This window comes from Parasteatoda tepidariorum, chromosome 2, assembly GCF_982258835.1.
Source record: "Parasteatoda tepidariorum strain Cologne lab strain chromosome 2, Ptep-v5.0, whole genome shotgun sequence".
NCBI classification, from domain to species: Eukaryota; Metazoa; Arthropoda; class Arachnida; order Araneae; family Theridiidae; genus Parasteatoda; species Parasteatoda tepidariorum.
Window position 1 is genome coordinate 30,151,339 of NC_141756.1, and position 27,795 is coordinate 30,179,133.

Here is a 27,795-nt window from a genome sequence, read left to right on the forward strand (position 1 = left end):
AATATACACTCGGGTCCAACGTCATTACTTTTGTCAAAAGATATTTAGTGACATTTAAATTCGCTTTATTCAAAAGTTATTTAGTGATATAAAACTTGATTTTGTTATTAATATTTATCTTAATTAACACATTAAGGGCCGACGTTCCCATATCCGTTTTGAACTACTGTTACTAAAGTGGTATCTAACTCTAGGCAATGTCCGATTTGTATAAGTATGCGTTTCCACAACGGTATTAATGGGTTCAGCAAAATATTTTATAATATATTTATAAATGCAGGGTGATTATAAAATCATTTTGACTCCATGGACCCCCTGGAGAGCATGCCGTTTCACGAGTGAACGGAATTTTTTTTTTGTGCATATGCGTTGTAATATATGCGCTCAAGAATGACGTTAAAGACGATTTTGTAGCTTTCATGATTACACAAAATTTTTAAATGACAACAGCCTCTTTTTTTTGAACGAAACTTAAGTCCCGCAGTGGACTGATCGTTAAGACACGGTTCCCAGCAGATCACCGAAGTCAAGCATCACTGGCTGCGGTCAGTGTGCGGGTGGGTGACCACTTGGATTTGTCTTAGTCTGCATAGGAACCGAGGGTGCGCGGTATTGGTCCTCGTTAAACTGTTCTACCGTAAAGTGCTCGACTTCGAGAGCAGATCGTCGGGCTACCAAAGAGGGGGAGCCATCCCCTCTGCAGAGGATCAAAATTGTGATGGCATGTCTTTGGATCATCCTCAGGGATGCTTCCCAGACCGTCGCCAATAGCCCATTGTGTAGCTCTAGTGCGACGTAAATAAAATACCTACCAAGCTTTGTAAGCTAAACCTGGACTCGTCAGAGAAGAGAACAGCCGTCCAGTGGAACGGTTGTTACGCCCACTTCCTTTCCTTACGCCACTTTCCCACGTTCCTTTTTATGGCACGATGAAAGTGGCACACAAGTGGCTGGTCGCCTCACGAATAGCCTACGTTCGTGAAGCCTTTTGTTTACGCACAGTAGATGTAAACATTAATCTTCGGTGGCTGCACTAAAAAAAAGGATCTATTCCTTCGTACTCATAATGATAAATAACAGTCATGCGTTGTTCGTTGTAACATTTGGCCGTCTTTGGTTAAACCTTCTGGACACCGAACCTGCGGTGAGAAGAAGTGGCTAGTCACCGAACCCCAGAAGGGCTCACATTTAGCTATTTGGTCCATTTCTATCTGACTTTGATCTGTTTTTGACCTGCCTAGTCTTCCAATAGATCTCCATCCAAATGATGTCTAGAGGGATCATTGTTACAAATTGGCTTTCTCAAATTTCTAGTTTCAGAAACAGCAAAATTCTCATACTTGTGATCAAACATACAATTTTATGCTCCTTGCAGAGGACGTCATTCCGTAGCAGGTGGGTGACCACTTGGATCAGTCTGCGTAGGGACCGAGGGTGTGCGGTATTGGTCCTCGTTAAACTGTTCTATCGTAAAGTGCTCGACTTCGCACGCAGGTCGTCGGGCTACCAAAGCAGGGGAGCCATCCCCTCTGCAGAGGATCAAAATTGTGATGGTATGTCTTCGGATCATCCTCAGAGATGTTTCCCAGACCGTCGCCAATAGCTCATTGTGCAGCTCTAGTGCGACGTAAATGGACTACAACTACAACAACATTCCATAGCAGAGCTGCTAAATTGTATATCGTCTAAATGTCATGAAACATAATGTTTCATGATAAAGTATGTAAATTAAAAATTAATTAAATTCGCCCTGCATAATTGCTCTGGGATATTATACTTATTAGATTAGATTGAAATAGTTTCAGTCTAATCTATCTGATTAGATAGATTAGATCTAACTAGATAGATTAGATTGAAATGGAACTCAAAACAAAATTGTACCGAAAGTGTCATTTAATGACGTAATGTTAATAGCACTAAAATAAACCCGTAACGCTTGAATTTAGTCATCAAACACTTAAACAATGGCATCTTACTGCCTCTTAATTGTGCAGGTCGTCGGGCTACCGAAGCGGGGGTGCCATCCCCTCCACAGAGGATCAAAATTGTGATGGCATGTCTTCGGATCATCCTCCGGGATGTTTCCCAGACCGTCGCCAATAGCCCATTGTGCAGCTCTAGTGCGACATAAATTAACAACAACAATAACAACAACAAAGCCTCTTAATTGTTCCCAAATTGGACAGACCGACTTATCATCAATTTTTGAAGCAAAGAGCTAACATAAACACAATACTAAAATAACGTTAACTTGCGAACTTCTTTGCTCCAATATTGCTTGATAGGTCAGCTCTGATAGTATAGGATCCTTAGCACGTGTTTTTCGCACGTGTAAAGAAAATTGGGAACTTTTCTTTACACGTGCGAAAAAAATTTCATATTTATTTTCCATCTGACGTAAATAACCATTAGCTTTCTTTAATCAGTAGTCTTAACAACAATTTTCTTTATTGTTCGCCACTCCTCATAATGCTAATGATTTTTATCAGTTACGGTCAAAGCCAAAGATCACTTATTGTTTTAGAATCATTGCTTCAGTAGGACTATTACGACCTGTTGCGTATTTGCTGGTCATAAAACCCTCGTTCGAAAGTGTCTAGCAGTGGTGCTCAGATTACGTTCTTTATTGTTATATGAATATTTTGAAATATTTTGTGTTCGAATTTGTTCTATTTTTAACACATTCTTTGCCGAGAGAGCGTAAATGCAGCATTTCATAGTGAGGAGAAAATTGCAGTTATGGAGAAAAAAAAGTAGCAGAACATTTGTACTTAGAGGAAGTGGTCATTTTCTTTTATGAACTACCACTTTCACGTTTCAGCTTTAAAAAATTGCTATGACATGTTTTCAGATCGATATAAAGGTATATATAGATGTTAATAATGTACTTCGGACGACACAATCGTTTTAATTTTCCAGAATAAATGCAAGGAAAGAAGTGATTAAGTTACCAACCAATTACCATCCAAACGAACCAATTGAAAAAAGAGGGAGTTTTCTCGAAATGGGATAAATCATCGCCCTTGCCAACAGGCTAACCGTTGGAGGTTCTCGTGGTTTTCTGTCCACATAACGTAAATGCGGGTTAGTTTCATCAAAAAGTCCTCCACGAAGGCAAATTTCTCCCAATACTTGATCCGAGTTCGTTCAAAGTTGCGTTCAAAGCTACGGAGTTGAACATTAGTAGTCATAAACCCAAAAATTCGGCTGTTCAACCACGGTCATAAAATAATGAGGTGACCCGACCCCTGGTCGCTTAGGGAATAGAGTGTTCGCCTTCTAATGAGTTAAACCGGGTTCGAATCCCAGCAATAGCTGGTCGATACGAATTCCGCACCGACCACAGTGCTGACGCAAAATATCTTCATTAGTAGACAGATCATGGGTTATAATCCCCTTGACGTCAAGCTGACGGTGGGAGCTTCTCATGGTTTTCCTCTCCATGTAACGCAAATGTTAACGGGTTAGTTTCACCATAAAATCCTCCACAAAGGCAAATCTCTCCCGATACTTGATCCAGGAGTTCTCTTATGTTCTGGATTGGGTTCAAAATTAAAAAACAACGGAGTTGAACATCAATAGTCGTAAACCCAGAATTGGGTCCGTTGTTCAACGACGGTTATAAAATGAAATAAATTAAGGAGGTGACCCAAGGTGACCCAACTCCCGGCTTGTACCCACCATAGAGCGGATATAAAAATATTTGCAGTGGTAGACAGATCATAGGTTAGAATCTTCTTACCATCGGAGTAACCGCAGGAGGTTTCCATGGAGGAGATTCCTTGTCTTTTGGATTGGGTTCAAAATTAAAAGGCTACGAAGATGAGCAGTGATAGTCGTAAACTCAGAATTGAGTCAGGTGTTTAACCCTTTAACGGACCCTTTATTTCTAGTAAAGGTAAATTAAAGTATTTTTGGAATTGAAATTGTTTTACGAACAGTAATTGATATAAAAAAAAACTCATTTAGTTTATAAAAATGCCATTTTTTTTGGTGGTAAATATATTTAACATGACCTATTAGGAACTTTCTGACTTTTATTTTTCTTTATTTATAAAATAAGTTCCTTAAATGCTACAAACTTCAAAAGGAATTATGTATTTATAACTTTCATACGTTTTTTAAAAGTGACAAATGGTTACCAATTTTATTAAAACTCACTTCAAGAAAGCTGAAGTTATTGAAAAAGGGAAACCTAAATTAAAAGTGGTAAAACGTGGTGGTAAGTATACTTACCACGACCTTAAGAAAGGTTAACGCCGGTTATACAAAAATAAAAGTAATAAAATATAAGCAACAAAGAAATTGAAAATTGAGATTTTTATATATCTTTACCATTTTTGTATGATTGCAACTTACTTAATGCAATTTTTTTAAAAAAAATAAATTTTGCTTAATCAGTTTTACGAAATTCTATTTTAGCTCTCATAATTTTAGCAACAGAAGGAAAATAGTTGTCAAGTCACTTTTCTCGAAATCGAATGTGTAAAGCACTTATGTTGGTTTTTCAATTGCACGGAAATGTTCGCTGTGTACACACCAACTCCCGTGTTTGCTTCTTATACAATATTTACCCCCCCCCACCCCTTAAGAGTTTGATAAAAAAAAGATCATTTTGTTTATAAAACCAATTTTTAATATCAAGTCAAGCGCAAACTTATAAAAGGAATAGCTCGAAAACGATAATTTTTTCCCCACAATTAATAAATAGTCATTGTTTAAAACAAAACATACCCAAAAAAAAATTACGAAAAAAGCACTTAAAGTTGCCTGTGTAATTTCAAGTTCCTTAGTCTCATATAATTTATTAGCAACAAAACAAAATGTGACGTAAAGAAAAAAAATAGAAAAAGTTTACATAAAAGTACTTAAAACTGCAATAACTTTCAAACAAATTGGAATTTCGAAAATAAAATAAACACGTATTAAGTTTATAAATAAAAATGGCACCTTCAGCAAATCAAATTTGAATGAACAATCTTCGAAAATTGTTGGTAATTAAAAAGGAAACTTACTTCTAGGAACCAAATGAAATTTGACACACTACCCACATTTTGAGAAATGCTCTCCATCCTTGAGTAATTGTGACCATAACTGGATTAAATACACAACCCCCTTTTTTTCCCCCTAAGATTTCAATTTTTAATTTAATGCGTTGTATAAAATTAGAGCAATAAATAATCTGAAATCCTTTTATCAGAAATTACAATACGAGACTTCGATAAAAATATATATTTTTTTTTTGGTTTTGTTCAGGCCCCAAATCCCTTTCTTCGTGTCTGAGTATATAGACTCAATGACTGCTTTCCAATTAAATAATACGAAATTATTTTTCGAACGGAAGTTTTAATAGATTAATAAGTAGTTTCTAAACAAATGACATCCAGTTGCCGTTCGTAAATGACAAATTATTGCATAATAAATAACAGTGACATTTCTCAATGTTGGTCAATAGGAATTCCTTATTTATTTAATTTTTTTTTTTACTCTTCTGACGAAATGGGGATCTTGCTTTCCTCCAAGGGTGGAAATTGCATGGACTTCCTACACCTTTAGGTAACTCGGCAGTTTAGATTCTTGTAGTCGATTAAATTCAGACTTCTCACGATATTTTCCATCATCGAACCGGAACCAGTCCAATCGTTCAAATGGAATAAACAACCGCCAAAATTACACAAAGGAGTTATTATCTCCCTTGCTTGTTAGATTTTCATGTGTGTGAGATGAACTGTTTTGGAACTAATCCCATTCCATTGCTGATCAAGGGACTCTCATCGTAATAGTTTATTCTTTTTTAAACAGGTGATTTATCAGCGCTGACTATTTCTCGTTTTCGTCGGAAATGAGGAAAAAGAGTAGTGAAGCTTCGATCGCTAACCATAGTTTAAAAAAAATAGTACTTCCTTATGCATATTAAATGAGAATTCAATACGTTATTAACTTTTTAACCCCATTGTGCCTTTCGTCCTTCTAAAAAGACTTTTCTTTTTCCAAAAAAGTAAAATGGTGTAGCATAAGTGTTACACGCTGTTTTAAGAAACCACCATCGTCATATGAAATAATGCTTTTTTTGTGCAAATAATATGCTATTTTCATTACTTTTGTCAGTTTGCAACAGTTACTCACGACTGTTAGTCTAAGTTTAGCCTATCCAAAACCAGCGCTGTCTATGCTTTTTCTGAAAAGGGTACGTCAATATGGAGCGAAGTCACAATTTTGGGAAAATGAAAAGCATTTGTGGTATAATTTCTTAATATTTAATAACTTACTGCAATTCTACATTATCTGGGGGCATAAAACGTTGCAAAAGCTGAGAATAAGGCAGTGAGTTTGATAATTTACACATCTACGTGGTAAACTGTCGCCAAACTGACTATTTTTATAAAGTTTAATAACTTTTTTAAAAGTTTAATAACTTTCAAAATATTAAAGTTATTTGCCCGTTCTAAAGTCCAGATAATTTTTCATGGCAAGATGATATATATGGTTTAAACCATATATATGGTTTAAATCACCGCTTTGCTTCTAGTTAAGGCCTTTGCCTTTTTTATATTTCTTAGTGACAGATCTTGAGAAACCATATTAAGGTTTATTTTGCAAAAACAAGATAGTTTTGGCCGCCATACTATCAGACCATATCATTCGGCGTAATGACGTCTTCTCCCCCCCCCTAAAAAACGTTATTATGTTATATTGCTATCTTGTGAATAGAGAGAAATACAGCAAATATTTAGTCGTAAGTAGTAAATACGGGAATGATATAAAAAAACAAAACAAATATTGGTGCCTATCAATAATGCAAATAAATCCTTATTTTTTACTTTCATTTACTTCTAAATAATTTAAAGGCTTCTGCGATATGCCGCTTCGGTACACTTAAGCCTTGTTGAACCCTTTAGAAAGCTGGCAAAATTAATCGAAAATCTGAAACTTTTAGTTTGTTGATATCAGCAGTTTTTTAAAATATTTTATCGAATCCGGAGCAGCTGGCAACTCAATTGTTCTCACGTTATGAATCTTTTAAAGTTTTAATAACATTAATCCAAAATCAGCAAATTTATTCTACCACGGCTTTTTACTAAAGCATTGTTACAGTTGGAATACCTGATTTCGTGAGGCTGCTGGAAAAACTGCAGTAAACGCTGAAAAATCACAAATATTAATTATACAAAAAAGAAGAATTAAAATACTTCCACAGCTTCAACCAAAAATGTTCAATATACCAATACCAATAGTTAAAAAAGCAAATTATCTTGGCCTTCTAATCAATAGCAAACTCACCTGGAATGATCATATCAAAAGCACAATAGATAAAGCAAATGCAGCAATAATAGCCATACAACCATTAATATATAATCAGAATATGTCACTTAAACTGAAGAAGCTACTATATACAGCAATGATCTGCCCAGTACTTACCTATGCCTCACCTGCCTGGACAACAATACCTCAACATCTACTGAAGAAATTAAGCCAATGCCAAAACAAGATCCTTAGAAAAAATAACCTGTGCAAGATGGTTCATCCGGAATACCAATATACATGCAGACCTCAAAATACCAACTCTATCACAGCTATATATACAAGCTAAACGCAGATTTTTTCGGTAAAGCCATAGAATATAAAACAGCAAATTTTAATGAAATCTTTAAATTTGAAAATTATATCAAAGATAAAAACTACAGACCAATAGCTACACATTTCCCCTCCGATAACTCATATCATAACTATCAAAACAAATAATTTCATCAACCTTTCTGAAAATAACGTTTCCTCATGCTGATACAATTCTGAGCAACTCCAAAATCAAACAAACACAACTATAGAGCAAAGCTGCTCATTTTATTTTGTGATTCCTTTTTAATTATTGAAGCAAAGGGCTTGAAACATTCATAAAAGCAACTCCACTTCCTGCTTACCTCAATGCTCAACCAAAACAGTGTTAAAATTCTAGATGAAAGGGATAGGGGTCGCTTCGCGACACAGGTGCCCAATAAAATCAAAACACTAGAGCTAGGTGAGGATGCTGGAAGTTCTAATTTCACTTTAATTTTTAGAAATTAAGTTGGCTAGTTTTAATATTTTTTTAACGGCAGGAACTGAATACTCGTTCTTTGCCAAAGGAGTGCTGCGCATTCAACGTTACCCGGTGGGCACCCGTGAACTTAAGTCACGGAAACGAGCAGCATTACCCATGCCACACTGCCACAGATATTCGTTCATAGGTTGGGCCACGTTCATGTATCACCCAACAGAGAACAACACGCAGAGTCTATACCCTGAGCGGGATTCAAACAAGCAAACATTGGCTTCGCAGTCAGGCACGCTAACAGCTCGGCCACCTGGTCGACTATCTTAATATCTGGATACATTACTTTTAATTTACTAATATAATTTGGTTGATGGGAATGAGTAAAAACAATTTGTTTCTTCATTTTTTTCTTACTCTATCACCGTTAAAACATTTCCTTGATATGACCAATCTACGTAAAAGTTAGAAAGTTGGCGATGTTTACTTATGAAGGATTATTTGGTGTCCACTGCATACAAATCTTTGCTCACAAAAAATGCTTGTCAGTCACCACTGACACCTATAAAATACGTACCAGCCAATTTTTGCTTCTACCAGGAATATTATTTCCAAATGGGAGTGAAATGGAAACTGAGAAATCTGTCCCACGCATAACTATTTCTATACTTTGCCTAAACTTAAACATATCATCATTCTAGTAACAAGCATCATTCAGAAGGTTGGACAAAATTATGCAAACTATTAACTCTATGTAAACATTCTTTCGTTTAGAAGAAAATATTTTGGATTATTTTACACGAAAAACTATTGGCACAATTTGAACGATCATGCTTGTAACTTTTAGAAATTAGGTTCTTTTCACCCTTGCAAAATTTGCAGAGACCAAAGTGAGCGTAGGCAGTTAAAAGAGTCTTTCTTTTTTCAATACCACTATAAACAAAAAAGCATTTTAATATAAATGTTGCAATTCAATGGAATGAATTTCAAAATTGTTGGTATTAAAGCTAGAAGTAAGAACTTCATCTTCTCATGTTTATCTATCCTAATTTTGCTTGGGTAAAAATGATATCATTTCTTATAGCTTCAAACATGGTCTTTTAAATTGTGCCAACAAGTTTTGCCATGTAAAATCTTCAAACAATTTACTGCTGTAAGAAATATTGCTTACATAAAGTTAGTATAAAAGTGTTTCATTAATTTTGTCCAATCCCTGTACATATTATACATACTACAAAAGCTGAGCAACGTCAGCGGGGATTTTATTAGTTTTCCTTGTCCCCTGTTCTGTCAGAATGCGTTGTGTAAGCGTTATAGAATTTTTACGAGCTTAGTTCTTTATCGTCTGCCAATCGATGTTACGAAGAATACAACTGCCAAACATATTTCATTGTTTCCAAATGCGGCAAATTATTGTAGTTTTGTGAGATTCTTGCTACATATATTCTATATAATTAGTTTTAATCGACATAATTCTTCGGACGACGAAATAGAATAATTACTTTTCGACGGTCGAATTCAGGGACCCTTAACAATACATCTTCTTCGCTTCGTTTGTTTTGTTCCATTTTCTCCTAAAAAGGTTAAAGAAGGCCCGGAAAAAATGACAGACGTCAAGAAAGAGTTACACGAAGAAAAAAAAATGGCTAGAGTTGTCTTTAAAAACTCATTTGCGGTATCCTTAGCTACATTTTTTCCCGTTTGATTTCTCAATATTAAAATAGTAGTGTATGATTGGTTGTATGTAGTAAGGTGCGCGCTACTCTATTTCCGCGAATATTCGTTTGATATGTGTATTAAAAAAACATTAGACCTCGATTTAAATTTTTCTGGGTTATAAGTTGTCTGAGTTTTTCTTGTTTCTCATTTTTGTTTACTTGAAACATTAAGTGATATCTCATATAATTTATTTCAATATAGTTCATTTGAAGTAAAGTATTCATGTGGTAAATTGTTACTATAGTTTTCAAAAATTTATAAAGTTTATTGCAGTTTTTTTATTAACGCATTACTATTTTTCAACGATTATTAAGATTTATTTCGTTTAACGTTTCAAGAATTATTAAAATTTACTATAGTTTTTAATTAACCTATTATTATATTTTTCAACAATCATTGAAATTAATTTAAGTTTTTTATTAATTTATTACTGTGCTTCTCAACAACTATTAAAATTAATTCCAGTTTTTTATAACCTATTATGACACTTATTAATAATTATTAACCTAAATTTTAATTTTCATAAATCAATTTTTATACTTTTCAACAACTATTTATATTAATTCTAATTATCAACTAGGTTGTTTAGTTATTTACCATAAGAGTTGCGTCATAACACGTAAATTAGCAAGAATAAATGACATAATTTGCATTTTAGAATGTGAGGAAGGCATTTTTGTCTCACAAAAAACATATTTAATTGGATTTAAATGACTAAAATACAAGTTTTATAAGGTGAGGGGAGAAAAAAGAAAATACATATTTATACTATATCAGTATTGCTACACCCCGTATGCTTTTTTAAAAGCAACAATGAAAAAAATGCTGCTATTTTAAGCAAGTCGTATCTGTAGAAAAGGCCCGGCATAGCCTGACTGGTAGGGTGTTGGGCTCATGTCTGAGAGGTCGTGAGTTCGATTCTCTACAGGCCGAAGACTCCCCGTGTACAATACGGTGACTGGTGCAAACTAAATTTGTCAAGTTCACAAAGTCCTCCAAGTTCCTTTCACAAATCAATACCTCTGGGGTTCTTGGATCGGAGATCGGTAGTGCTGTGGTTCAGGTCAAAATTACGATCTGAGGATGGATGGATGATGTGTGAATGTGTTCTCCCTGTAAAACGGGATGTGAGGTATATATCAGGATCATCCTCATGGATATTTTCCTGACCGTCGACAATACCCCATTGTGCAGCTCTGATAAGACGTAAAATACCTAGCAGTCCGTACCTACAGAAAAGGAAAATATATATTTGAAACAGAAATAAATTTAGTCTATCGAAGAGAGAGTTAAAACTTACTCATGAAATGCCACTTTGCTTAAAGTGGTGTGGCCTTTAAAGCATTATAAGAATCAGCCGAAATAATGAAAAAATCAGTGTCTAACTTTTTACTATTTTATTAATTCTTTTGCCCAAAACGAAGCATCCCTATAGATAGGAATGCTCAAGTGCGATCTCAATGTAAATAATATTTGGCAGTTTTGCAAAACCTTAGTTACCACATATTCCTTTTTTCCAGCAAGCCAATTATAATTTTCAAAGAATTCAATTATGTCAGTGCCCAACGACAACACTTTTCGCAAAATATTTTATGGAGTGGTAAACATTTTAAAACCAAAGCTTTCAGGATTTTTGGTAATTTGGCCAACATAATAAGAGCTTCACCACGATGTAGTATAGCTGAAACAAAGTGGCGTTGCATATGAACTTTGAAATCGTCTATATATAGTGGTGTGGAAATAAAAGTTCGAATGAATAAAACAGTTTCGCTTTTCGAAATCATATATTGAGGTAAGACAAATATTTCAGTATTATCATTAGTGTAAGAGAATTAAAATATTATGACCCGTCATTTATGATTTATGTCTAGATCTTGGTTTAATAAATTCAGTTTAGTAGATTTTTATCCACCACTATTTCTAAACAATACGTAGGTTTATATAATTTACCACTTTTTTCAGATATGTCATGCTGAACCTTTTATAAAACTTGCAAGATGTGTCTAATAATTGAAAATTTAGTTTGTAGTTATTTACTGTGTGACCAGACGGGCAAGTCATGTAAAAGTAGCGTGACATTCAACTTGTTAAAATATTTAGTGCCTATAATAGTTTAAACAGCATTTGAATGTACTCGGAGTGCAACGGATTGAGAAATATGGTATTCAGTGGGTAGAAGTTGTTTAAATTGTTTTGAGAGAGATTTTCTTATGAACTCGAAAGGGAAAACAAAATGTATACGTTAATATTTTGATTAACATAGTTGTTTTGTAAATGATCCTGACCAGCACTGCATATAAGTAAATTGAATCAATGTCCTAACAGTAGTCTGTAAAAACATTAAATGTTTGATTAACTGAAATCATTCCTGCTTTAAATATTTTATACTTTTGGGAGCTATCTGTTCGCATCATTTTTGAAAGACTGCGGTGGGGGGGGGATTTTCATTTCCGAAGTGATGCGCTTTATGTTTTAAGTTTTAGACTTGATAAAAACAAAATTATTTTTGACTTTTTAATTTTTAAAAAAATTTAATTTTTCTAAATATGTAATTTTTTTTAAAAATGTTTATATTATGTTACATTATTCCTTTTGGTTTTGTCTCTTTTTCATAACCGCTATTAAATTTTTCTGAAATACGATTTTTTTAGTAGTAGAAAACTCTGTGTGAATTCTTGAGTTAGCAAATTCCATTTAGTGACACGTTGCCCACCGCTAAATTTAAATAATTCAGATATTCACTTAACGTGCCACTTTTAGAGATACCAACTTGCACCCCATAGATTGCTGAACTCAAACTGTCTTTTATTTTAACCTTTTATTCTATTTCATGATGTATGGGATATGGACCTTCTGCGCGGCCCAGGTGCCCAATTTTTTTATAAATAAATAAAAAAAGATACCAACTTGCTACGTCTTGTAAAAAAATATTTTCTAGTGGAATCGAAATTTAAGTTATTTTTAGTTTTTCATTTTAACTAATTTTTCCACCATTACGTATCCAAAATTCGAAGTGTCATATGTAATGCAGCTTAATTGCATTTATCTCGTGGTAGCTCTTTTAAAGACTAAGCGTAATTATCCTTATTCTACAAGTTATGCTTCTTAATTCATTTCAATTTTATTAAAATGTTTGTAGAAAGGCATCCCAACACTTTGTTCAAATAATTTTGTAGCGAACCTTTTAAAATATTGGCAAAATTAATCTAAATTCCGGAACTTTTAGTTTTGATTATCTTATACTTTATAAAAACTTTTGCCAAAAATGGAGCAGTTGACATCCCTGTTGTCTTTTAGTTTTAATAGGGCACTATGACTGCTGTACAAGCTACAAGATACTTTTATGACATGGAAATATGTGTAAAAACATGATTAAGATCTTTCACCTTTCTTTTTACTGACTGGGGATTTTATTGAAGAACTAATTCCAACTAATAGTTTTGATTTGATTGCATTATTGGCCAAAGAGAGATAAAAATCTATGACTATAGTGTTAATAGCTTAGCACTTGACATTGCAAATGTTGCAAATAAAAACAAACATTCCATAACAAATTGCTTTGTTACGAACAACCTGATAAAATTGGAAACTATTTCTTCTTTGTTTGCATTTAATAATGAAGAAACAACAATTGACGTGGTTGATGAAACAGCAACTAAGTGACAGTTTTGTAAACCTCGGTTACGTCACGCATGGTTTCGTTATTTGATTTAAAGTAATGGCCTCAGAAGAATAATTGTTAATTGTGTGATAATAAAGATAATGAACACAATTTATTTGTAAGAAACGAAGTATGGTTCAGGGATTGGACAAAACAATGTGAACACTTGTTTGTGTGAAACTCCTTGGACAAGTGTTTTTCTTTTAAATGAAAATGTTTTGAAAAATTGCTTGGAGCAAAATCGTTTGCATATTTTGAAATTTCATGATTGAAGCTTTAAGAGGTGGTACCAATTTTAAGCATGCAAACAGCAAAGAAGTTAATTCGTTTGTGTTCGTATTAACCCGTTTTGTCCCGACTTTATATATTGAAATGATACAAGAAGTGGTTTTATGGAAAAGGTGGTATAACACATTATCGAAATTAATTGGTTTTTCTACTGTTAGTGCATTCAAAAAGTCTTTGATAGATCGAAAAGCACTTGCTCCTTTAATTCTAGATCTAGTCAGAAATAACTAAATCATTGTGGTATCTGAGAATCTTTTAATTCACCCAGATAAATGAAAATTCTGAAAAAAGTTTCCCATCACAATGAATGTCTTTGAAAAAAGGAACTGTCCTAAATATATGACGCTGGGCGTTAACCGGTTAAGTTTAAAAGTTATTATCATACTGGTCAGAGTTAATTTTTGTTAAACGAACAAAATATACAAGAAAATAAATAATTAAGATTGAATATCGCTACAACGATTAAAAATGCTTTCTAAAATTTTGAATTTTATTTATCTTGAAAGTCTGTCACGTTAGCAAGCATTGTTGTTCTTTACTGTAGTCAGGTCTGAAAGCGAGACGAAAAAGAGAAAACATTGGTAGTAAGTAGAACTATTTCAAAAATAAATAATTTCGGGAAAGGTAAATCTATACTTAACAATAAACAATTCACCCCTATTGCTCTTTTCTAGGGGAAGAAGCGATTCCATATATAAATGGTATCCGCTAAAAAAAAATTGGTAGTTATGGATATTTTATTATTCCTACAAGTTAAAATTGAAATTTATTTGTAACCAGTTTCTACTTTTTTCCGTCTTGATATACGTACATATAATCAGCCCTGACTGTACTGTCATATTTCATGATGAATGGGATAAGGGCCATTTAGGCCTCAGATGCCCAGTTCTAAAACAACGAACGAACGAGACTGTACTGTCAGCTTGAAGACTTACGATTAAAACGGTAAGCTGACGACCGCAACGATTTCGACCCATTTATGCCAAATTACCTTTTAAATATAAGTTCTTTTTTTTCCTTCCAAAAATGAAAGAAGTGGTAGTTAAAGTGTTTTAATATTGTGATTTATTTTGAAGAAACCAGTCTACCACAATATATTATTTTATATTAAAACCGTCGTTGAACAACTGACCCAATTTTTTGACTTTACGACTACTAATGTTCAACTCCCTAGCCTTGTAATTTTGAACCCAACCCAGAAAACAAGGGAAAACATGAATCGAGTATTGGATGAAATTTGCCTTCGTTGAGAACTTTTTGATGGAACTAACCAGCATTTGCGTTATATGAGAAAGTAAACCACGAAAACCTCTCATGGTTAGCCTGATTATAAGAAGATTCTATCCCTTGATCCGTCTACCATTGAGGATATTTTACGTCAGCACAAAGCAACATATTAATCCCGTTTTCAGCCATTTTCTTACAGGATGATATACTAATTGTAAATAGTGCAAATATTGTGCGTAGTTCTGTTTTCCATTTCATTACCTTTCATAAATCAAATTGATGAAACTGGGGAAAAACCCATCAGAAGCTGCGGACAGCCACAGGAGAGGTGGGTCCACCGTCCGTGTACTTGTATTGCCATCGTTTTTTTCTATATTAATGTTTGTACTGTCCATATGCTAGATTATATGTCTAGCCAAGCCATTGTTTTATCTCTGAGTTATGTCAAATCCGTGGGTCAGCCATTCTCACCAGACCAGATGATTTTAACAATTGACCAGAACAATTCTAAGACACGGTGCATTTTTAGAAGTAAGGTAGTGAACAGAAAGATGTGTGCTGTTTGACAAACTGTTTGCCAATCGTGTTTAAATCTTAATACTCGTTATTTAATATTGCACAGCAAAATATAATCGATAAATTTTTTTTTTTAAATAATAAAAAACAATTAGTAATTATGACTAACATTTCAAAAAAAAAAGTCTTTGGAAAAATTTGTTTCTGAAGTTGAATAGTGTCCAAAAAAGTTTTGTCTTGCTTGGAAATTATCACCAGTATGGCGAAACAGTGAAAAAAAGTAAAATTTAAAATTATGAGGCTTAAACTTGCAATCGCTCTCCGAAACTTAACTATCTTTTGACTTAATTTCCGAGATTTCATCTCATATTTTGCAAGTTAAAAATCTGAATACGTAGGGGAGAGTGGGGTCAATTGTAAAATTTTTTACTTAACTATTTTTAAATAACCAAAAATCCAGTATATTATTAGTATTAATTGACAGACGAGTAAAGTAGATTATCCTCTACTAGAAAAAAAAATAAATACCTTATTTAAAATGTTATTATATTAGTTATTAACAATTTTTGACAGTCGTGCATTTGTTACAATTGTCCCCACTTACGGGGTCAATTGTAACAGTTCATAAATTCAACTGAAACGTAGTTAATTATGCATATTATCATAGTTGTGATATATTTTTTATTTATCAAAATAGTAGTGATATTTTAGGAATAAAAATAATAATGAGCAGGGATCCACTAAATAGTTAAACTTTTAACTTTAAGGGATTAAAAATTTTAATTTATGCTGTGAAAGGTGACAAATAAAATAATGCACATGCAACATAATATAAATGATATAGGAAACTATTGGTGGTTCTTAAAGAGTTAAGTAACGGTTTGTAAACATAAGATTATTTATTTTTAGCTGTTACAATCGTCCCTTTACTTATTGTTACAATCGTCCCCAAGACGCCATTTCAGCTTCATTTGTTAAAAACAATGCTAGTTAATTAACAAAATAAATTTCTTTCTTATTGAAATGTTAATTAAGGTGTCCACTTACATATTCGGTTAATAATTTTTATTTGTTTAAAAAAATTACTTTGTTACGATATAATATTTTAATACCAAAAAAAGTACTTACGTAGCGTGAAAATATCTTTTGTGATGTAACTCTTTCAAAAGTACATAAAAATGGTTGACAGCAGGGGTGTACATGTAGATTTATTAAATACACCCTGTGCACCACCTAGGAACCAAATCTGGAACCCGACACTCGAAATATTTGCTCTGTTACAATCGTACCCTGTTACAATTGACCCCACTCTCCCCTACGTAATAAAAAGAATATTTATTCCATTTGCAAGCCTAATTTTATAATTTAAATTACACAAATTTATTAGAATATTTAAGGTCAATGGCTCGAAGAGTTAGGATGGAACACGTGAAAATACGTTCATGCAATCAAAATGACGCTGATCATGTTTACATTCTAACTTCAAAATTATAGTATGTTTATTATTAAAATAAAATACATAAGAAATATTTCTTATAGGTATCTTACATTACTTTATTAAACACTTTATTCGCTTCAAAAATGTACAAATTAAAAATAACAGTAGATATGTTTCAAGCGCTCGAAAATAGGCGTTGACTTTCAAGACTAGCCAGATGTGAATAAGAAAAAACAAAAGTGATCTGAAATATAAAACGCAAAGTTACCAACTGAGAATGAAAAAATAAAGACGAGAAACAAAATTATTAAAACCAGAGTAGCTCAGAAAGGAAAAAGTTGAAAGACAGAACAAGAACACACTGGCCGACAGGGGGAAATCAGGATAAAATGCATTTCCACGCGCTATGGGGAGTTGGTGAAGAACTTCTTCTTCTTCTCATTGGCACGACAGCCCAGGATGGGCCTTGGCCTTCTCAACAAGCCTATGCCAATACATTCTTCCCTTAGCCAAGGTTCTCCAGCTAATTACCTTTAAAATTTGTAGGTCCTTTTCAAGGCAGTCTAAAAATCTTAGGTTTGGTCGTCCTCTTTTTCTTGTACCTGTTGGCCTGGCACAGAAAACGTTTTTGGTTGTCCTGCTATCCTCCATTCTTATAATGTGGCCTGCCCATTTAATCCTTTAAATTTTGATAAATTTAATGACATAAGGTTCTTCATATGCTGTGTAAAGTTCCGTGTTTGATCTTCTAAACCAGGTACCGTTTTTACTTATTCCACCAAAAATGCTTCGCAGTATTTTTCTCTCAAATCTAGCTATCATATTTTCATCTCCACGGATCATTGTCCAGGTCTCACATGCGTATGTAAGCACTGATCGTATAAGACAGTTATAGAGTAGCACTTTTGCTTTTCTTTTTATAAGGCTTGACTTAAGATATTTTCTTAGGCGATAAAAACACTTATTGGCCATCGTGATTCTCGTGTGTATTTCTTGTGTAGTGACGTTTTTGTTGTTAATCTTAGACCCCAAATAGGTGAAACTATCAACGGCTTCGAATTTGTATGCTCCAATTTCAAACTGTGTTTCTTTATAGCCAACTTTTGTGTAGGGCCTATATTTAGTTTTATTTTCATTGATTCTTAATCCCATCTTAACGGCTTCCTTCTCCAGACATAAAAAGGATTGTGTAAGTGCTGTATGCGTTCTAGCTATAATATCTAAATCATCAGCAAAAGCCAATATTTGAGCTGATTTGTTGAAGATATTTCCTCGGGTGCAGATATTTGAGTCCCTTACTATTTTTTCTAATGCTAGATTAAAGAGGAGACATGCCAAGACATCTCCCTGTCGTACACCATTTTTAATTTCTATTGGATGGGAAAGACTATTCTGTATCTTGACCATGATTGTGGTTTCATTTAGTGTCAAGCTAATCAACTTCACTAGTTTCTCCGGTATATTAAATTCTCTTAGGGCTGATATTAGAGTTTTTCGGCAAACACTATCGTAGGCTGTTTTAAAATCAATAAACAGATGGTGCGTGTCAATACCAAATTTTATTGTCTTCTCTTGGTGAAGAACCAAATTCTATTGTCTTCTCTTGGTGAAGAACTAATGTCGCTAAAGATGGAATAAGCATTCATATGAATAAAACAAGATTCCAGAGCATCAAGATGAGCTGATGAGAATGGGTGGAAATATAATTGGTCTCACATCCTCTCTTAAAAATAAACTTTAAATTCTAACTTTATTGCTCTACTGTAACTTCACCCAATTATCAGCAGTTACAAGAGCGATCTATTAGCAAATCGCTCCTGTAACTTCACCCGATTACCGGCAGTTACAAGAGCGATCTATTAGCAAATCGTTTCTGTAACTTCAATGCAACTGGTTTGTGTTTCAGGAAAGAAAACTATTTTCAAGGGATAATTTTTTTAAAAAATTACCCCATTGTCTGCCAAAGAGTAAATATAACATGTAGTAGTGACAAGAAAACTGTCTCCATCAAAAAAAAAGTTTTTGATCAAGTGTGATTTAACTAGATGAACATTTTCTATTATTAACCCAACAATGTTCGGACGCAAAAAGTGGTCAATATATGGAAATAACCATGAGGAAAAAAGTGATAGTAAGTATTTGCCTATATCATGATCACCATACTTTCTGGTACTTACTACTTAAGTTTTAAAAAATTATTTTGCACTGATAACAGATCCAAATATAAATATTATATTTTTATCGTGTTTTGATAGACAGAAATAAGTTTTAATAATGAAATACTCCTGCTGCCATTTTTTTTTTAGTTTCGTAAAAAGAAACAGACTTTTTGAAAGGACGTTAGGCACAAATGGGTTAACTAGCACCTTTGATTGGAAGAAAATTGCAATCGAATGACTTCAGACAGGGATGTAAGCTGCACCAACAGATATAAAAAGGGGTGGCTATATTATGATAAACTATTGGGAGACAAAAAAAAAAAAATCACATTTTTGAAGACATTTTTAAAGCTACGAATATCCGGAATTTGGCTAGATACATACCTGCCAACTTGAACAGACGCTGAACTAGATTTTACAAAGTAGTACTAAAACAACAATTTAAATTGAAAGTATTTTCTAAACATAGCACTACTTAAACATTTAAAAGTTAAATAAGTTGCAGGATACCTCGGTATTTGGCGCGTAATGCCACCAACCGATTCATCTTATTTTGGTTTGTTCTATGATCATAATATTCATAAGTCATGACGGAATAAGGTTATACTGGTCCAAAATTAACGGGGGAGATCCCCAGGGTCAATAGAGTTAAATAAGTTAAAATAAATCATACATACATATTTTTTAATTTTTGATTTGTCGTGGTAGGTTGAATTTTTTTTTGAAACTTTAAATTGAAGATTTAATACGTAAAAACGCTGTAATGTTGCTACCACTAAGAATTTTTTTTTCTCAATAACTGCGCAAGTTGGCAGCTATGTAGATATATGTATGCACTACAGGGCTGCCAACTACTACGCTTTTCGCATTATATTTTTTTGAGTGATAGACGATTATAAACTGAAGCATTCGGAATTTTTGGTAATTTTGCCAATATTTTAAAAGCCTCACTGAGAGTGCTGGTTATTGTTTTACAAAAATTACATGAATTTGTAAGCTTGTGCGCTTAATATAGGCTTACAAACCTTTGTCATGTAGAGGGACAAATTACACAATACAGAGAAAAATAGCGTCATTCGAACTCGTTACCTCCACGCTTTGCCCAGTGTTTGGCGGTTGATACCGCTCGGTCAGGGAGGCCCTTCGAGAATGCTGGAGCAAAGTGACTTTGCATATAAACTTTTAACTCATTCACATGTAGCAGTATCGAGCAGTATCACTCGCCAAAAGCTGTGCAAAACTTGGAGGTAGCGGGTTTGAATCTTGCTGTTACCCTGGATGTATCTTCTTGCTGTCCTTCTCTGTATTGTGCTATCTGTTCTGTTATTGACAAAGGTTTATAAGCCTAAATTGAGCACATAAGCTTGCAAATGTATATAATTCCAATAAACCAATAAACTTCCAATAAATCTTTATTATCATTGTTATCATTTATCTGGGCGCCTAAAACCGTATACGACCCTTTTTCTATACATCTTGAAAATTCAGACTTTAGGGTGACTCAGACTTCAGACTTTTTTACTAGCAATTTGAATGTAAATTGGAGAGAAAAGTAAAATCAAATATTTTGTATTCTGAATAAATATGCATCGCTACAAAATTCGGTAGAAATGGCAGCTATATTATTATGTTCAATTGAACTCTTAAAAACATTAAAGTAAGAATTCTCACTAGCACTAACGTGAATTTACTGCTAGTATTACCCATTTCTAAGCCAAATAGGAATATTGACCAAATTCAGCAGGAAACACATGTTTGGAAATACATTTGTGCCATGTCCGTCTTTAAGAGTGTTTTTATTTCTCATTACTAATAAAAAAAAGCCATTGCAAAATATTTTCCAATGAGATAAAAAAGAACTGTCGATAATAAATGCTAGAAAATATTCGAAAAATTCCACCTGCTGAAACGGTGCATAATTGATTCCATTGTGGAACGTGGGATTTCCCAACTTATATTCCATTTCAACTTGTTCTTGTTCGAAAAAAAAAGTGGACGAATTGGTGTAAACAAAACAGCACAAATGACTCCCACTTTTAAGAAGTTTTGAGGGACGTTACATCATAATCATAGAACACTTTCACTTGGTTGTCCCCCTCCTGAAGAGAACGTTTAGTTCCGTTTGGTCGATACAGCGTGACAAGAAGGCGTTGTCCCTATTTCGTTCTTCTGGGGTGGTTGAGAAGGGAGAAAGTGGTTCCATTCATTCGAACGTTCACTTTCGATGAGTGAAGGAATTGTGTGTTCGAGAACATGTGTTGCTTCGAATCTTGAAAAGGAAAACTCCAGTGAGTATGAGGAGCCGATTTGCTGCTTGGATAACTGTGATAGCGGTAAGTTCTGTTTCTATCAACGTTTCGGTTTTTTATTGCTTTCGATGAAAGTAAATGATATATATTTGTTTGATGTCAGCGTCCGATAGTGTTTTAACCTTATTTACGCCCAACTTTCTGTGCTGTTGAAATAGTAAAAGTGCCCTCCCCCATCAAAATAATGGTGACACATTCTGTTTACCAATGTGTACTAGTAAACATCATACCTGCCAAATTATCCGTTCTCCCAAAAAGAGTCTTCCCTGTGGTAGGGAAATAGCTATTGATGTGTTAATGGCAAATATATAATTCCCTTTCAGATATCACTTAAAACACGATAACTAGCAACAGGGATACCAACTGCTCCGCTTTCTGCGGAATTTTAATAAATTGGTAGCTAATTCATAAGTAAAACTTGAAGAATAAGTGATAATTTCGCCAACTCTTCAAAAGTCTCACCACGAGATGATTGACTTAGAATTGTTCTAAATACTCACTACCAGCCCAGATGGACTCTCAATGATTCATCGGATCTGACAAATCGGAATCAGATAAAATAATGACATTGCTAGTCTAGTATATAGACGATGCCAACATTAATATAGAAGAAATAGTGGCGAAAGAGCATCCAATCTGGACCAATTCCCCCCGAAATAATTGTAACAAGAATCAAGTGAAAATGCTACGATATTGTTACTACGTTAACTATAACATTTTTAGAAAATTCGGAAGCGTTGGCAAGTTTGAAATATACATAATATTTAAAGTCCTCCTGATTTTCACCTCAGGTGTCAATAGTAAGCATCCTTAAGGCTGCAGTGAAAAAGACTATATTAACCCTTTGACATACGAAGACGTCTGGGAGACATCATTTGTTTCATGTGTCAAAACAATAATTAACGTGTCTCTGATGTCTTCAACACATAGATGCCAACTTGCTCCTGACAGCAAATAAATATTTCAAAGTGGTAGTTTATCAATTGTGATTCTTGGTTTAATAAATTCAATTGAGTAGATTTTTATCCACCGCTATTTCTAAATAATTCGTAGACTTATATCATTCACCACTTTGGTTATGTCATGCTATACCTTTTAAAAAGCAAGCAAAAGTAGTCAAATATTTGCAAGATTTAGTTTGTAGTTATTTACCGTTTTATTATTGTTTTGGGGTGTCCGGAGCAGTTGACATCTCTGACAACATTCCGTTGCGAGTTTTTGCTTACAGTGCAATCAAAGATCATTTTTATATCATGATATGTCAAGGGGTTAAGGCTGATCAGTGATAAGACTGTAGGTCGGTCTGTAGCCAACATCAAGGGTAATACGAGGTTTTCACCAGTCACAAAAATGTTCGCAGCATAATTCAAAATTTCCCGCTCCAACTATTGTTTTTAGACTTAACTAATTTTTGACGATTCGAAATCCCCATTGAATCCGAAATTTCGGAATAGGAATTAGTTTTTAAAAAGTGGTAATTAACAGAACCACAACGAGAGGTTTTTGTTTGAATTTCTCATCCACATTAAATATCCTGTAACATTTACCCCATTACGGACTACCATTAAGAAAACACATCGTTTCGCAAAATGATGCCAGAAGTACTTTTATGGGTTATTTATATACTTATTTAGTAGTGTTATAATGTTATTTAGTAGTGGGTAATTTATGCTTCTACTGATTTCATATTTCCTAGTATTTACCTACTTTTTAGCATTCTGATATCATAGTTCCGTAATTAGGTGGGTATTAGCTGGCAGAGTTATCCGGTAGAAGTAATGCATTATTATTGTGATCAAAAATATCCTGTTTCTTAATTAAAAATTGCAAGGATGTAAAAAAAATAGTTACCAGTGATATTGTTTTGAAAATAGTTTGCATGAACGTGATCTTTTGGCAGCATTCACACTACATGCGATTGTCTGTGCGAATGCTTAGAAACTGCATGCAAGACGAACATGCGCGAATCGAAAGCAGCAAGAATACTGCATTATGAGATTAACTGCGCTACCAAGTCATTCACGCCGGAGCTATAAATAAATTTTATGAAAGCTCGACTTGTTATAAAAACTTCTGCTCTGGTTCTGCATTAGAAATTTTTTTTCAAAAATCACAAATTTTGGAAGGTGTGTCTATAAATAAAAAATATCCAGATGGATATTTCACCATAAAATATTTTAGTGTATCTTTTCACCAAAAATGGTGGGCAACTACTGTTTACCTAGCTGGTGTAGAATCAATGGCAGTTTCTGTCGTAGTAAAACACCAAGAATGTTCTTTACACTACTCGGTTAAGTAGCTGCCACCATTTTTTTAAAATTCAGTCATATAACTATTTATAATTGAGTCATAAACACATAAAGAGTCAGAAAAGTGACTTTTACAAGGCTATATAAAGCAAGAATCATTAAATTTGGTTGCATTTATGCACGAATTCTTAAAATAAAATAAGTTTGTAAATCAAATATTTAATAAAAGTTTACAGAGATTTGAGAATTAAAATATAAATATCCTTATAGCACAACTAAAAAAAAAACATACATAATTTAAGGGCGAACTTGAGCTTTTGTAGATGAAACGCAAAATTGAAGACAACAAGTAACTTCAAGCCAACTCGTAATAGATTGTGAACAATTACGGAGGAATCAAAAGCGCGCTAACATTGGAGTTTTCGGAAACGAAAATATTTAACGTATAGTGTGAAGGCACGTGGTAGTAGAGTAAAATGTTTACAATTTAGGTGTTTAGGGCTTTCATACACTCTTTAAATTGTATATGAACACTTGATTTGGTGTTAACTTGAAAAAAAAAAGTATTTATTCGGACAATTTGTGGGTCATTCATCATTAAATTTGGAGAGATGTAACACCACGGTTTCTACAGTATGGTAATATAAATTTGCTTATATCAAGTAGATTTTTTTCTGCTCTTTAGCTTTAGGAGTTTACTTCAGTTACTACTAATCATAGGATATTTTCGTGTTTTTCCTTCCCAAGTAACGCAAATGCGGGATATTTTCATCAAGAAGTCCTCCACAAAGGCAAATTTCTCCAAATACTCGATCCAGAAGTTCTCTTGTCTTCTGGATTGGATTCAAAATTGCAAGGCTGCGGAGTTGAGCATTAGTAGTCGTCAACCCAAAAAATTGGGTCGGCTGTTCAACGACGGTTATGAAAATAAAATATATATTGACTTCCGATCTGAATATAAATATTTATATCGTTAATATTTTGTTGTAGGTAGAAATATCCAGTTTCTGAAAATAATGTAACACTTCTGTTACCACTTATTTCATTTTTGGAAAAAAGGAACCATCTTTTTAAGATGGTACTAGGCATAAGTGGGTTAACATATCACTTTCTCGTAATAATATGTTGAATGTTACACAATTGTTTTACAACCAATAAACAATGAAATTTCATCTGGTGAAAATCTTTATCGTCGTTTGCGTGACCATTTGTTTAACAGAGATTGGGTTTGAGCAAACGTGACTCGATTTTGAAATTCCTGTATTGTTATTTCATCTCCCTCAACGAGAAGACACGTGTTTAGAAGATAATTTAGAAAATCCCTCGTTCCACTAACTGTATACCACTGATTGGTACTGATTTTGTTACAAAGAAACAGAGACTTTTCAATGGTTTTTATTTTAATTTCTAAAGTCGATAATGAACAGGGCTGCTAGATATTAACCTTTTAGTAAAATATTTTAAAAAGTGGTAAACACTTATTAACTAAACACTGATTAAGTTTCAAAATTTTTGGTCATTTTGCAGATATTTTAAAAGTTTTACCACCAGAAAGTTATAACGGAGTGATTATTCATATTAAATTTTGAATCATTTACTTGTTGTGGTGTGGAAAAAAACTTTAAAACAAATTTACAAAAAAAAGAATCATAAATTATAAACTTAGCTTCATACTACTAGAAATTCCCCTACCCCCAAAAGCGTAAAAAGTATACAGCCCTGAATTTTTTTTTTTTTGACTTTTCAGATTTCACTACAAAATTTTTAAAATTCCATTACGAGTGACATTAATTTTTTTAAAAAAAAAATGCTATTACACAGGGTTGCTACAGGGAACCATAAATGTAAAGAGGGGTGATTAGTAAAAATCAAAAATGTGTTAAAATAAATAAAAATTAGCAACTTATGCAAGCACAATTTTTTTAGTTTACTATCAAAGGCGATGGCAGAGAATTTTAAGGTTTAAATATGAATAATTTATAATGCATGTTCTGGTTGTAGTTACGGTGGAATGATTAAATAATTTAATTAAATAAAAAAAAGCATTAAGATTTTGCCACCTTTTTACATTTTTAGTTGCCTGTGGCATTAGTAATTACGAGTATGTTCGTAATTGTTAATAGTTAACTACCATTTTAAATATTGAAGGAAGTTAAAAACTTCTGGATTATGGCAGGGTTAACAAAGGTACATCAAAAATATTTAAGTGGCAATAGTTTTCTAGCAGTCTACCAAACTGGATTGGCGTTCTTCTGATAAAACAGTCGTTAACATTTTTGAAACATTTTTCATTCAATAGATGTAATATTTTTATAAATGCATTAGAGGAACCGAACTATTGCGGTAATCAAAAGAACATTTTTTTAAGAAAATAAGATGCATATTTTCAGATGCTAATTTTACAGTACTCTTAAAATATATTGATAGAGTTGTTATGGTTACTTTTTTTTCTTCGAGCAATTTTTAATGCATACTTTACGAATATCTAATGATGAGACAATTCAACAGAATTAGGCCTATGCTATTGTTAATAACATTTAATATAATTATTTGCCCATTTTTTTCTAATATCTGCTTCCTTTATTAAAGAAGAAGAAAAAAGGGGGGTTGAAAAACTGTATCCAAAACCCCAAGCCATAACACGTTGAATGCCACGCTAATTTTGCATGGCTTGCTCGTCTGTCCACACGGTAAATAACTACACACTAAATTTGCAAATGTTAGAGAGATTTTGCTAGTTTTTAAAAGGTGTTGGATGACATAGCTGAAAAAAAAGTGGTGAATTATTTAAGCCTACGAATTGTTTAGAATTAGTGGTGGACCAAAATCTACTAAATTGAATTTATTAAACCAAGAATCACAATTAATAAACTACCACTTGAAAATATTTATTCGCTGTCCGGAGCAAGTTGGCATCTTTGTGTATATAAATAAAACTATTTTTGTGTGTTCTATATTGCATTAATTTCTTCAAACCATTTTAGTTACGATAATAATATTAGAAAAAATTCAAAATTTACTCGAATTAAGTGTTTTTAATAATATTGGCTTCTCCAGTGATCCCCGTGGCTCTACGAACAAACTCAGTGCCAGTCACCAGTGACCCCTATGGCATTCAACGTCTTAATAATCTTTGTACATTTATTTCGATTTAAGTCGAAGCACAGTGCTTTTTTAAAACAAGAACTGTAAGTACCAGAAAGAAATATACATATTCATACATATGGTATGTAACATTTAATATGGTATATAATTATATGGTATATAATTATATGGTATTAATATTCCATCGCGTTCAGTATTTAGCTTACGGAAGCATAATCAGTCGGCTCATTAGAGAACTCGAGAACGAGAAGAACTCCATGTTCGCAAGATAACGGGCAGCCAGGAACCTGGCTAGGTCACCACTTGTGCGCACATTAAAAATGAATATTACTAACGTTAAAAAAAAGTTTAAAACAACACACACAAAATTTAAGCTGAAAATATCAAATAAGAATGGATGGTATTAGGATGTAAATAAATACATAAATGAATTTTTAAAATATTCACAGAAATCTACCGAACCACAACCGAAACTACACATAAAATCATAAAATAGAAATAATTCATAAAAATGAATGAGATAAACACAACCCGATTAAAAGTGGAGAGTAAAAGATACGACTTAAATCAAAAAAGTAAAAGTATGAAATCACTATAAATTCGATTCATCCTAAAAGATTGAAAACATTATTAATTCAATTCACCATAAAGAGATAGAAATCACCATAAATTCGATTCCCCAAGTCAGACAAAAATCACCATAAAAAAAGTTTAAAAGTTTGTTTACTGACATTGTATGTATGTACTTTATGTATATACTTTATGTATGTACTTTTTTATATATTTTTTCTAAATCGCGGTCTTGATATTGAGGTTTTAAGTATTTATCCTCAATATCTATTCAAATGTGTTTTCTTTCTTAGCCATAGTACATGTTTTCTTAATGTTAACGTTCTTAATTTCTCTGTGGATATATCCATGGAGAAAAAGTGTTAGGTTAAGATTTTAGTTGAGGAAACTTTATGACGAATCAGATTCGACTATGGAGTTAAAGCAAGTAGCAAGATATGTACTTTTTATGCGAAATGCATAGCTGATATGCATACGTTAGCATAGGTGCTAACTTTTGAGATCTAGGCAAATAAATTTGTTTTC

At 33.2% G+C, this 27,795-nt stretch overlaps 1 protein-coding gene across 1 annotated transcript in view; it reads left to right on the forward strand.

Annotated features, from left to right (window-relative positions):
- The first annotated feature begins 21,183 nt into the window (after positions 1 to 21,183).
- Positions 21,184 to 27,795, forward strand: part of LOC107443548 (uncharacterized) — a 59,389-nt gene continuing 52,777 nt past the window's right edge. Inside the window, exon 1 of the mRNA XM_043045635.3 lies at positions 21,184 to 21,370. Coding sequence (XP_042901569.2) covers positions 21,332 to 21,370 — 39 coding nt within the window. The 5' untranslated portion in view covers positions 21,184 to 21,331. The remainder of the gene's footprint in view (positions 21,371 to 27,795) is intronic.